General features: G+C 54.3%; 1 protein-coding gene across 1 annotated transcript in view; it reads left to right on the top strand.

Annotated features, from left to right (window-relative positions):
- Positions 1-13,542, top strand: part of PDGFRB (platelet derived growth factor receptor beta) — a 31,410-nt gene that overhangs the window by 1,860 nt on the left and 16,008 nt on the right. The window contains exons 2-6 of the mRNA XM_008502211.2: positions 10,982-11,059; positions 11,670-11,966; positions 12,364-12,633; positions 12,919-13,046; positions 13,326-13,500. Coding sequence (XP_008500433.2) covers positions 10,999-11,059; positions 11,670-11,966; positions 12,364-12,633; positions 12,919-13,046; positions 13,326-13,500 — 931 coding nt within the window. The 5' untranslated portion in view covers positions 10,982-10,998. The remainder of the gene's footprint in view (positions 1-10,981; positions 11,060-11,669; positions 11,967-12,363; positions 12,634-12,918; positions 13,047-13,325; positions 13,501-13,542) is intronic.

Here is a 13,542-nt window from a genome sequence, read left to right as displayed (position 1 = left end):
GCACATCCATCCATCAAGAGAATTTGTTGTCTGGGAGAAGCATCATGCCACAGCAACACACCTGCAGCATGCAAAGGGCTTTCCTAGCTCCCCCAAAACATCTACCCCTTCCTCCAGCTCAGCAGCATGGAGGGTCCTTGCTGAAGGAGCAGGCATAGGGACCAAAGCCACCCAGTTACCTGCCCTCTGCTCAGCTCCTGCATCCCTGCCTGGGGCTGGGGCTTCAGGGTACCCCAGATCTGAGTGAGGAGCATGGTCTGTACAGCTGTAATGCTGCACCCAGAGAGGACTTAGCTCGGGCTTGCTCTCCAAAATCCTGTGCATTTCCAGTGGGGTCCCACAGACCACAATGTGGTGCTGGGAAACCCACAGCTCTTCCCGTGGGATGTGGTTAATAGCACGTGGCTGGAGGCAGAGTGAGCAGGAGGGGTGGAGGGAGTGGGTCCTCCCTGGTGAGTGATGCTGAGCACTTCAGCAGGGATGCACACAGAGTGGAAAGGCTCAGAGGGAGCTGGGAGGGTGATGAGAAGCACAGGAGAGGTTACAGAGGACTGGGAGAGGGTTGATGGGGCTTGTTGGTCTCTGGGTGTCCTGGGGAGGTAGTTCACAGTCTTCACGCACGGGAAAGCTCACTGCGAAGGAAAACATCAGCTCTTATGGGAAATGCCTGTAGGTTTAAAGGCATGAGGCTGGGTGCCTTCAGCCTCACAGGTTTCAAAGGACGTGTTGGGCAAACCTCTGGCTGGGGAGACGTGGGCACTGCAGCAGGGTGGTGACCCTATGAGTTCTTTCAGCCTCATTTTTGATGGGTTAGTAATAGGATTTCCAAAGTGTTCTGACCACCACCGTTGTGAAGAGGAGAGCACCAAGCACCAGGGCTAAGGAAGATGAAATTGGTTTTGTGCACCAGAGGAAAGCTGAGGTTAGGAAATGCCCTCTATCTGTGAGAGTGATGTCAGGCAACAATTGACCTTGTCAGCTGGGCATTGCCCAAATGATGGATCAGTGTGACCTGTCACTGCTGGAGGGTGTGGGCAAGGACTTCTGTGGTCCCCACGGGCCCTCTGGCCCCATGTCTGATGCCATGCTGAAGCAGGATGAGATTGCAGGGGTGTTTGAACGGTCAGGCTCCAGTGAAGCCTTCTCCTGGGCTGCAGCAGCAAAGGGCAGGGAGAGGAGGAGCTATGAGGTGGCCAAATCCCTTGGGAGTGCAGCCATGTTCTGCCTTTGGCCCAGAGCTGGAGGGAGCCAGGGACTGCACGGGCTGGGGCTGGCTCGATGCATCCTATCCCTGCAAGGGAGGATCTGGGCCGAAGTCTTTGTGGGGTTTGTTTGTTTTTACTCTAGCCAAGGGAAAGTAATCCCCTGGAGAGGAGCTGCAAGGGGAGGGTATAGACTGGATATTGTTTCCTGAGAGGCTGGAGTGGCTCCAGGAGGCTCCTTCCGCTCCACCAGGCAAATTGGACATAACGAGGCTTGCTTTAGGGGTGCCTATTTCCCCTCCTCCTCTCCCCTGTTGCTTAATTAGGCTCCCTGAGACAAGTACACCTCTGCCCTGCTCCATTCCCACTGGGATGCCTCCTCCTGGAAGTGAAGAGCTTTCCCAGCACCACAAGGGACACGGAGCAGACCTGACAGGGACAGAGACACATCCTGGAGATGGACAGAGTGGTTCTGTGATGGAGTACGCTCTGAGCAAAGGGGTCCCAAAGCTCCATCACCCCCCAGCCTGACAGCAGGAGATGCACAGGGATGCACTGCCCCTCACACCCTCATCCCTGCTTTGTCCTCATCCCTGGGCACACAGCTGGGATGCAGGCAGTGCCACCTCTGCAACTGTAACCTCCTGCAGCCACCAACCTGCAGAGCCAGAGGACCCACGGTTTGGAGAGCCTGTGCTCTGGAGCAGGGAGCTTACAAAAGCTACCATGGAAAGGCTGCTGCCAGGTGTTGGTGCAGTGAGTGGGGTATGTCCTGCACCCATGGATGGATTTATCCTCTCCAGGCCATGGCTGCAGGGCTGCCTTCTTCTCTGTCTCCACTGACACCCATCCTGGGCTCAGCAAGAGCTAGCGTGCAACGAGGCTCACAGGAGGCTGTGGGGAGCAGAAGCAGGAGCTGGGAAAGGTTGGAGAGTGTAGGGATATAACCAGGGCTGTCAAACCCTGGGCTGCAAACCACGAGACAGATGGAGTAAGGTACCTGCTCCCCACTAAAGAAGGGAACTTCTCAGCATGGGCTGCACCAAGGCTGGGTGGGGGGACAAAGCTCCCCAAGCAAGGACTCTGCCCCTCAGTGTGAGGCCTAATCCTGCCCGTCCCTCTGCCTTCCCCCTCCTGGCTTCTCTACCACGCAAAAGAGGCTGTGACTGAAATCTTAATGCTACCGAGACACAGTAATTGGCACCAATTAAATTGCTACATTCATGTTTGAATTGCTTTAACTGGCGAGACACACTGTCTTATTTATACAAAAAAATATGTTTGCTTGTGGGTTTGTTTGAACCGGGGCCAGCAGAAAATACACCATTTTGAGCTCTGCTCTCTGAAAGCACATTCTCCACTGGCAAACTGGAAGTCACCTCGGTTTCAGCCGTTGCCCAGCGAATGGCTGCAGAACAGAAATCCTGCTTTTCTCAGGGCCAGCATGGCAAGAGGGGTCCCTTCCTCTCTCCCCGCAGGCAGCTGCCAAGTTTCCCTCTACAGCCTGGGACCTGTCTGGGAGGATATGGTCTGCTTCAGGAGCTCCTGGGGCGGGGAGCAGGGCTTGGTGCCCATTTTAAAGCTGTGCTGAGGGGGTGCTGGCAGCTGCCAGCCCCGGCACTGAGTCTTGCCTTGGCTTCTCCTCCAGAGGATCCATGGGGATTTAGGAGCAGGGGCTGTTTATGGAGCGTGGGTGCAAGAGGGAGCTCATTTTTGCTCCATGAGTGTGGGGAGAAGAACTGCTGGAGGTTATAAAGGACCCTGTGTGCAGGGTGGCGAGTGTGGCTGGGTAGAGCCCGTCGGTTATCCAAGAGGGAGGTGTCCCTCGTGCAATCTACTGATGCACAGGAGACAAGTGGGCTTTCTGCACCCCTCAAAGCTCTGTTGCTGCCCCCAGGTCTTGCCATTACAAAGAGGTGGCAGCCAGAGGATGTACAATACCCCAGGTGTCAGGAGGGGAGGCAGGGGGTGAGGGTGGCTGTCCCCAGCACTGCAGTTGGACTGTGTCTGAGGGACAGAGGAAGGGGCAGGATCAGCACCAAGAAGTGCACCAGCAGCTGCATTTTGCCCCCTCTGCAGCACCCAAAAGCAGCAGGGCCAAAAAATCAGACAGAGCCCCCTGTGCAAGCAGCCTCTGCCCTTGCACCCTCTCCCACCCTGGTCATGGTAACAGGGACCTCTTGGTGTCCTGCAGATGGGCAATGAGTGCTCTGACCACAGAGCTGGTGAGCATCTAATCCCAGCCACGAGAGCCTAAAACTCCAGAACAAAGCGATTAAGCTCGGGTCCCTCACAGGCAGCCCACAAGAGAAGAGCCAAAGCATCCGTGCAGATTATCTGCTCCTCGATGGACAGACCCATGTCTCAGAGAAATTTTCAGGGTAGGATCGGGTTGCTCATTCTCCACTGGGATGTGGGGCTGGTGAGACCACAACACTGGTTGTTCCTGGGGCTTTGCAAAGCCCCAGCATCCTGTTAGGGCTTAAGGTAGCTCTTTATCTCATCCTGCCTCCATCACTCTCCCCTTGCAGCTGATGATTAGTGGTTAATTAGAGCCTGTTGGGACCTTTGGCTCCAGCCCTGCCCTCACCATAGCAGCAACCCTCAAACTGTGACCATGAGCAGGTGATGGAAATGCCGACATGGTGGTGGGGGGGCTCTTTTAATCTGTTCTTATACCTTGAGTCCCTGGATGAAGGCAGACATGGCTTTCTGGCAGACATGGGGTGATGCCCAGCCAGGATGGTGTCCAGCCCTTGGTCCTGTATTCCCTGCATCCACTCTTCACTCTGCAGGAGGTGAGAAAAGGCAGATGGGCTCTGCTCAGAGAGGCCAGTCCCACATGCCTGGGAGCTGAGAGCTCTAAATGTGCTAGTCTGGGGGTGGAGGGAACAGAGGCTTTTCTACTTGGTCATAGGTGAGTGATGTAGAGAGCTGCATGGGTCCTGGCCTGTGGTTTGGGTGCCCTGCAGCCGTGTCCATAACTCACATTGGTTGTGAAGCAGCATGCTGTGTTCTGAAAATGTCTTTGTTGTCAGGGTTAGGGGCAATGTAGAAGTTGGGGAACAGTTGTGGGCAGCCTCATGGGCTCTTTGGCATGCTTTAGAGCATCCTGCTGGAGAAGGACACTAGAAAAGGCTAAAATTCTTCCATTTGTTCCCCCCCTCTTCTCCAGAGGACGGGTTGCATTGCAAGGGTTGACCCCAAGGCTGAAGCTCTGTTCTCCACACTCAGTGTGAGCATCCCCAGCAGTGCACAACCCCACACTCCAGGGCTGTGACTCCAAAACACTGGCCACCCCCCAGCACCACCATAGACTGGTCCCTGCATCACCATAACCCTGGCACCCACCATGGCCTTCGGGAGATCAAGGTGGTCAGGATTCTGCCAGGGTGAGGAGTGGGTGTTCAGCAAGGCACAGCCAGGCACTACATTGCCCTTGCCCGGCACGTGGCAGCCATTCCTCCCAACACCCCCTTCCCCAGCCCCAGCTCCTCGCTCAGGGTTTTCCCACAGCCTGGGCCAAGCTCCCAGGCTCTGGGGATCATCCCCACAGACCCTGGGGCTCAGCCTTTCCCCCCAAAGCGGAAGCGGGGGAGCATGCGCGGCCGGGAGGCCACGAATCCCAACACTCGGGGCTGGGGAATTATTTATAACGCTGGCCCCTCTCCAAACAGATGTTTCGTTTTATTTTGAACTTGCACTAAATAGGTCACTCGTTTCCTCCATCTCCCATGGGCTCAGAACAGAGGAGGGGATTAGGGGTGAGAGAGGAGGGCTTGCTGTGGTCCCACGTCCCCCCCCCCGTGCCAGCTCCTCACAGCGGTGTGCAGAGCCCATGGAGGGGGTTTGCTGGGTCACACGTGGGGACCCCCTGTGCTCGGAGAGGGAGGATGGCCCCAGCTGAAATAGGGCTGCTTGCCACCCCACCCCGTTCTTCACGTGGTTGACCCCAGGGCTGCTGAATCACACTGCTGGGGCTCAGCGTGGACTCGTCATCCTCCCCAGCAGCTTGCCCCCCTCCTCTGGGGTCATGGTCCTCATTTTCAGCTTTCTGACAGATGCTGTCAGAGCCCGTGATAGCTGGTGGCAGGCTGGCCTGGAGGAGGCTGGCTGTGGCAGCTCTTGTCCTGCCATCTGCTGTGGGACCAATGCCCTCATGGTCACACAACCACCTCCTCCAGGTGCCACCAAAGTCTGGGGTCCTGGGCTGGGGCTCTGGTGGTCTTAGCTCTGCTCTCTGCAGCAGAGACAGCCATCCCCATCTGTGGGCAGAGGCCCTGAGCTCATATTGCCCCAGAGGTGGCATCTGACCCTGCTTTGACTATCTCCTAGAGGGCTTGGGCCACAGCAGAGATTGTGGCTTTAATCACCTCTTCATAGACCAAGTTGTCCTGGCAAAACCTTTCAGAGGGTTCAGACCTTAGTGGCACTGCCTGTGAGTGCTTGCAAAACCTCATCTCTGCCCAACTAGAAGAAACCCCCAAACACAGGCATGTTGTGAACAGGCACCCAGGGCTCTCAGCAATCCACGGTCTCACCAGTGCCTGGGTACAGCCTCGGGACCCCTTGGCACTGGCAGGTGTCCATGTGAGGAGGGTTTTGCCCCCCTACCTTCATCCCTTGGGCAGGGATGGCTTGAGGGACCCCAGGGACTCCCCAACCCCTCTGCTCCTCAGCCTGGTTTCATATTTCATACCTCTGCGTTTTATCAGCAGCTGTTTATGGGTCTGGGGATGACAGGTTCCCCATGTGTGTGCCCTGCCTAATTCCAGCCATGTGCTGGGAAAAAGAAAAAGGGCTCTGTGATGATAATCTGGCCTGTGAGTAAACGCAGTGTCATGGGAGCCGAGGGACCCTGGAGGAGAGATGTTGCAACTCCGGACGGTTCCAGCCAAGGGAAAAAGGAAAAAAAAACAAAAAACCAACCAAGCTGCTCAGTTTTATTTAGATTAAAGGGTGGGAAAGAAGCAGTCGCAGAGGTTGGGGGGAGGGTGGCAGAGGAAAACAGGACAAGCCAAGGAGTTTTGTTGCCGGACAAGCAAGGCTTGGATTTCAGGGGTCACCAGCCTTTGCACAGGGAGCTTTTTGCCTTCAAAAACAGGGGACCATAACCCCCCTCCCTGGCCAGAAGAAGACCTTGCTCCCTGGCTGTGAAGAGCATTGATCCTGAGATCCATACGGGGCTTTTTTTTAATTGCATATGGGCACCCATGATCTCACTTAATGACTCAGATGCACTTAAACAAAGAAGAAATAAAGTGTATTTTACTTTCCCCTAATATGCACCAGATGTCCCTGGCCTGCCTGGCAGGATGGTGGGGCTGGAGAGCATTGTAGGAATGCCTGGAAATGCAGCCCCAGCAAGACAAGGGGCTAGAAATAGAAAGCCAGAAGAAGAGAAAGGACCAGCAGCTGTGTGAGAGGCCTGGCTTCCCCTCTTGACTCCTTCTTTTGCCATGGTTATGCTGGTGCCATCCAAGATGCCCTCATGGGCTGGGATGTCAGCCAGCACCTCTGTCTGGACATGGTTTAGTGGTGGAGTTGGCAGTGCTGGGTCAATGGTTGAACTTGATAATCTTAAAAGTCTTTTCCAACCCAAATCATTCTATGTTTCTATGGCCTGTGCATGCTTGGGGCAGTGAATCAAGAGGGTCTCCTTAGTATGGAGGCTGATCTGTGTAGGTCTCCCATGGTTTCAGGCAATTTCAGGGCTAGAAATGGCTCCATCCCACATGACCCATGCTTGGGGCCTGTGCTCATGCCAGCAGTGGCTGCCATGCACAGAAATGCTCTGTCATGAGCACTGCCCCTTTCACCTGCTGGGAGCAAGCACAAAGGAAGGGGGCTCAGAGGTCTGGCAGGGCAGGCCAAGCAAAGTCAAAGGAAGTTCTTGTCTCGTTACCCAAGAATAGTCAGACTGAGCCCACACAACATATTTTGGGCATTAGCAAAGGCATCTTTGGCTTACTAGGATCCTTAAACAAGAGACAGGTCTGGAGGGAGGGAGCAGTAATAAATCACTGAGGTGTGGGAATGCTTTAGCTCCTTAGCACAGAACTGTGAGGCAGGGAGTAGTGTCAGAGATGGCTGAAGGGTCTTCCCTAAACAAAAGTGGGACTAGCGGAGGCTGGATGAGGCTCTTCCTAGTATCCAAAATCCTGGGCATGGTCCTGCTCCTGCTGCTGAAGTTCCTGTCCAAGCCCATCAGCCACAGAGGCAACAGCCCCGCAGCCACCAGAGAGCAAGAGGGTGGGAGAGGAGGGGTAGGAGAAAGCTCAGATTTGGGACGCAGAAGAAATGAGAGCAAACTGCTCTGGAGAAGCTACAAAGTCATAAGATTGGGAATCATGAGACCTGAATCCTGGTCCTAGCCCAGCTGTGGTCTGGCTGCATGGCCTTGGCAGTGCTGTTTGACCTCCCTGCTCTGTCCTGTCTGTGCTGCAGGGCTCTGCGGGCTCTCAGACCCAGGTTGCCCTCTGCACAGTTCCTGCTGCTGCTCAGGGGTGTTGGGGTCCCCCATTTCTCCCATCACCCCACGCAAAAGTGCAAGGCTGGAGATGTGCAGAGAGGCTTCGGGGATGCCTGGCCCCAACCAGCTGTAGGATATCAGTGCAGCAGTGGGCTGGGACACCCGCCCAGCTCAGCCTGGCCTCTCCTGCACACAGGGCTGGCTGCTCAGGGTGTCCAAAGGAGGTTTTTGAGCCTTGGGTGCATTCCTGTGGCCACACGTGGGGTGTGCCAGCGGGCTGGTGTGATCCTGGTGGGGAGATAAGGACAGACAATGTGGCTGTGTCACCAGGCAGGGACAGTCGCCTAGATCTGTGTCTGGTTTGGACTCAAAACCTTCCCTCTGATGTCCACAATCCCACAGTGCCCAGCTCCAGGCGAGCTGGCAGCAGCATGGAGGCGAGCAGGGACACTGCATGCGACTCCCCTGTCCCATGGTGTGAGTCCCTGCGTGTCCCCAGGGACCTGAGCACCCAGCAGAGCACTGCCATCCCCCCGGGACGTGGGGCTGAGCGTGGGTGTTGGGGTTGCATCTCCCAGCCCGGCCTCCCTGTTAGCCAGCTGACCTCCTGTCTCCTCTTCCAGCCGAATTCCTCTTTTGGAATAATAAACAGTGCAGCTCTGGAGGACAGCCTGCCCTCGCCTCACGGTGCTGGAGAGGGGCAGAGGGAAAGTCACTGAGTGTGATGGAAGGGAGGAGAAGGATGCTGAGGGGTGTAACATAGGGATGGAGAGCTGGGACTTCAGCTGCAAGGTGGGAAGCTGCTGGGGATCTGCAGGGCTGAGTGGAGGGTGGAGGATGTGGGATTGTTGCAGGACCTCCCTGGTCTCCAGGCACATGCCAGAAGGAGTCCCACAGCTTGAAAATGCCGTGGGAAGGATGTAGGAGTCTGATGGGGACCGTGGCACCTTGCTGACCCATGAGGCTGGGAGGAGACAATGCAAGGCAGCTGAGCATTGTGTAGGTGCCTGTGTTTGTGTCCCCAGGTAGGATAACAGCCTGCTTTTCAGACCACGTCAGCTCCTCCTTGTCTGGCACTCACAGGGTTCATCTTGTTGCTCTCGCTGAGAACAAAAGTTGAGACTGAGGAGGGAAGCAAGAAGTGCTCTCAAGGCTGGCAGTGAGCTGGGTGTATTTGCAACCTTTGTGAAATGCCTGTGTGCACCCAAATGTGCAAGCACACGTGTGCCCCGTGACAGGGAGGAAGAAGTTTGTTGTTCTGCTAGCCAGGCTCTGCCTGCATCCTGCAGGGCAACAGAGATCGGTGTCTCCGAGCGTGCCTCTCGCCCTGGCCACAGCAGACAAACAAGGGAGAGGTCACCACTCTTTCTCTGAGAGACGTTGCCTCCCTCCCACTCTGCTCGGGAATCATCTCCAAGAGAAATGCCTTTCTGCAAAACCAGCAGCTTTATTAAAACCAGCTATGAACACAGGGGAGGCAGCCAGGGGCAGCTGGCGGAGGCTGCAGAGCTGTCACTGCTCGATGGAGCAACACCCACGCTCAGCCCAGCACCCACATCCAGCTCCATGGCAGAGCAGTGGTTTGTCCCATCAGTGGAGTGAGGGACCTGTCTGCGTGGGTACAGGAAGCCAAGGTCTCACCTGCAGCAGAGATAACAGAGACAGCCATGAGGCAGCTGGACCTTATCTGCTGGCCGGCAGATATTTGAGTGGGGTGAAAACAGCCTGGCTTGTGCATGCAGGCAAGGAGGGGTGAAAGGAGAGGATCCCAGCTGTCCTTACAACCTTGAACCTTGAATAATGGATGAATCACACACCTCTGTAAAGGAGAAGTAGGAAAAAAAGCTAATTGTTCTGACAGTGCCTCGGGGGACAGTGAGATTAGGTTGTCCATCCTTCTCCTCTCTCCTCAGGTTGGTGCTCTCTGAGGGTGGGAGCAGCGAGGTCACATTCATTTACAGCCTGAATTTCACCTCGGCCCTTTCATCCTACCCACCCCCAGCTCTTCCCAGTAAGAGCTCTCATCCCCTCTGGCAAATACAGAAGAGAGAAGGAGTCACAGAGGGGGGTGCTGGAGGGGAGAGAAGGAAGCTGCTGAATAATCTGGAGACCTGGAAGAATTTGCTGGTAGATCAGACTTTTGCTGAGCCAAAGCAAGAGAATAATAAAAACATCTGACAAGCGCACGTCATTTAAAAACCATTTCCTCCTTAACATCAAGCAGACCAGGAGGCCACTCCAGGGCCAAGAGACAGCAGAACTGCTGGGTAAGAGACAGTGCCTGGGGCCAGGTCAGCAAGCCCTGACTGCCACCAGCCATGCTTGTGCCTGGCAAGCAGCTCCCCAGGGCATCATCCTGGCATCACAGGGAATTCTCCTCAAACTCTGCCTTAGGAGCTGGTTCAAAAAGCCTCTTGTGCTGGGAGAGGGGAGGAGGCAGGAGCTTAGCCCTGGAGTTCTCAAGTCCAGCTCTGTTCTGGAGCATCCCCAAGGTCAGGACTACTGAACTCATTTCCACTCTGACTTTGTCCAGGCATAGAGGAAGCCTTTTCCCCATACTCTTCCACTTGTTAACCTCTTCATTTTGCTTTTTAGAAATACTGATCCCCCTCCTTGCAGGCGTGATGGGGAGGGTTATCTGTCACTATCACATGGGAGACAGATCTGAGTGCTCATAGTTCTCTCTGGACTTATCTGTTCTGGGCTCTCAGTTTGCACCAGGGAGGGATGAAATTGCTCTGTGGAAAGGAATTCTTGAGAAATGTTGATAAAAAGGATTTTTAACTCAAAAGTCCTCTTAAATATTCCCATAAAAATTGAAGAAACATGGGTTTCTTTTGGAGTTTCTTCAGTCTTGTTTCATTTCACTGAAGGAGCAGAAAATTTGGGAGGGTTGGAGGGGGATTTGCTTTCTATCAAGTTTTATCTCACTGGGACTGTGGAAAGGCAAAACTAAGGTTAAAAAAAGAGACAAACAGTAGAGCAGAGGGAGGGAGCAAAGCAGGGCTGTGCAGTGGGGGAGCGGCCCTTTGAGCAGAGATGAGCAAGAGTTGACACAACTGCTGGAGCTTCCAGCAAAATCCAGAGGGAGATGCCTTAGGAAAAGCTTCTACTGCAGATCCAGCATGAGGGGGAACCCACCACCCTACTGGGAGGGAAAGGCTGAACAGTGGAAAGAGATGGAAATTTTCTGAGGTGGAGAAGGGAGGCTGGGTCTTGGGTGGGGGCTTAGTAACCCCCCTGCCCAGGGTGGCTGAGGGGGCTGCTCTGCCAGCTGTCTGAGCTCATCCCACTGTGTTCTTGGCAGGATTTGGCTGCTAAACCATGGAGCTTGTCGTGCTGTGTCTCCCTCTGAAGGCACCTCTCAGGCTCCTCATCCTCACTGGTGAGTGCTGTGGTTGGGGAGGTGTGTACAGGATTGGGGTCTGCATGGGGATAATGCTCATTCCAGGGCAAGGGGGAGGAAAGGGGCAATGCTGTGGGGTGATACAGGGGTGCACAGCATGCTGCGGGCACATCTATGCCCATCTGCTCAAGCTAACACAGTCCTATGGTGGGGTGGTTGTAAAGTCCCCACCTTCTTTCAGAGCCATGTGGAAGGAGGAGACCTTTGCAGAGGCAGCAGTTACCTTGCAGTTACCTTGCAGGTTTGATGCAGGCAGACATGGTTACAGTATAAAACAAGGTTCTCCATCCAGCATTGCCACAGACAGCAAGAGCAACTCTGAATCTTACTAAATCCCATGATGTCTTTCTTCCTCTCCAGTAAGACTTCCAGGAGGTACAGCAAATGATGGGTGATCCACCAAGGTCTGGGTTGACAGGACATTTCTGAGATCCTGTGTTAGGCTACACTAATGAGGGAAAATTCAAGGTTACTTTTCCATAAAGGCTGATACTACAAACCAAATACATTTTCATGAGGCTGTGTTCCAGTTTGCTTCTCCTTGTATTGCAAACAAATCCAATCTGGTCTCATCTCCCTCTTCTTCCAGGTCTGCTGGAGGTAACGTCTGCGAGTAGTGGGCTGCACATCGAACCTGGAGACACTGAGCTTGTCCTCAGCCTTCACAGCACCTTTTCCCTCTTGTGCTATGGGAATGGTGCTTTGTCCTGGGAAAGGGATGGTCAGCCCCTCAGTGCCTCACTGGAGCACCAGGATGGTGTCTTCATGAGCAATCTCACCCTCAGGAATGTGACAGGTCGTCACACTGGGGAGTATGCATGCACCTACAGCCCTGACCAGGCTCCAGAGCCAATGGAGAGGAAAGCCCTGTACATCTATGTTCCAGGTAAGGGACAGCACAACCTTGTCTCTGCATTTCCATGGTGTTTAACATCCAGGAGAAAGAGGGTTTTGAATTATCGTTCTCTCTCCAAGCACCTGGCCTCCCAAAATCCTTCCCCACATTGCAGGAAAGCCCTCACGGCAGGTCATGTCCCTGTAGCATGTCTCTGGTATGCCAGATCATGGGACAGGACCATGTGTGGTGTGTTGGGACAAGTGGTGGGAGAGGTTTGGCAAGCCCAGAGTGTGACAGCTCTACTTTGCCATCCATGTCAAGTAAGGAAGAAGCATTCTACCATCTTGAAGAAAGACCCCTGTGTTGGAGCAGTACTGGAGGAACACAAAGCATCCCTGGTTCAGCTTCAAGCAGCTTTCTGTAACTAGTGTTCCCTCTCCCACAGATCCATCCCTTGTGTTCCTCCCCATAATCAACTCTGAAGAGCTCTTCATCTTCATCACGGGCTACACAGAGGCCATCATCCCATGCCGTGTGACCAACCCACAGATGCAGGTGACCCTCTATGAGAAAAAAGTGGAGAACCCTATCCCAGCTGTTTATGACCCACAACAGGGATTCAAAGGCTTCTTTGAGGATAAGACTTATTTCTGCCGGACAATTGTGGATGACCAGGAGGTGGATTCAGACACCTTCTACGTCTACAGGATCCAGGGTGAGCTGACATTGTCATAGCATTCCTTGGCACCTGCTGTGACTGTTCCTTCAGCCCAATGTCAGGGAGCAGCAAACTCTTCTCCTGTCACCTCAGCAATGTTCCTGATCAATTTGGAGGCTGGAGTCAGTCTTGTCTCCATTAGAGAATGAGTTCTGCTGAAGTATTAGCTCCATCCCTCAGGGAAAAGACTTTTTGATGGCCCATTCCACCCAGGATAAATGGACTGGGTGCCAACTCTTCCCTTCCTTCATGATTCATCCCTTTCTTTCACCTTTCCCACAGTCTCCTCTGTGAACGTCTCCATCAGCGCCGTGCAGACCATTGTGCGTCAGGGTGAAAATGTTACCCTGATGTGCACTGTGAGTGGCAACGAGCTGGTCAACTTCAACTGGGATTATCCCCGCAAGCAAGTGAGTACTTCATCCCCACAGGCTCTGGGCAGCAGCTCCAGCCTTCACACAGATGTCCTGTGGCAATCACTCACCCATCAGTGGCAGAAGCTGTGGGCCGGGATCCCTGGATTAAGGCTGCTCTCTCAGTGGCCTCTCTGCATGTTCTTTGTCCCTGTGGCAGCCAGACTGGGATCCTCTACCCCTTCCTCCTCCCTCCCTCTGAGCCTGGCTCCATAGCTCCAATGACAGAATGTGCTCTTGGCTTCTCAGACTGTATCTCCTGTCCCTGTTGTGCAGGCAGGTAAAACTGTGGAGCCGGTGACTGACTTCCTGCCTGGATCCACCCACGAGATCCGCTCCATCCTTGTCATCCAGAATGCAGAGCTGGAGGACAGCGGGACCTATGTCTGCAATGTCTCTGAGGGCTACCATGAGAAAACAGACCTGAAAGACATCACAGTCCATGTGATTGGTGCGTTGCTGCCTGTGTGCCCAGGGCTGGATGCCCCAGGGT

This window comes from Calypte anna, chromosome 13 (genome assembly GCF_003957555.1).
Source record: "Calypte anna isolate BGI_N300 chromosome 13, bCalAnn1_v1.p, whole genome shotgun sequence".
NCBI classification, from domain to species: Eukaryota; Metazoa; Chordata; class Aves; order Apodiformes; family Trochilidae; genus Calypte; species Calypte anna.
This window is presented reverse-complemented; position numbering and strand designations above follow the sequence as displayed.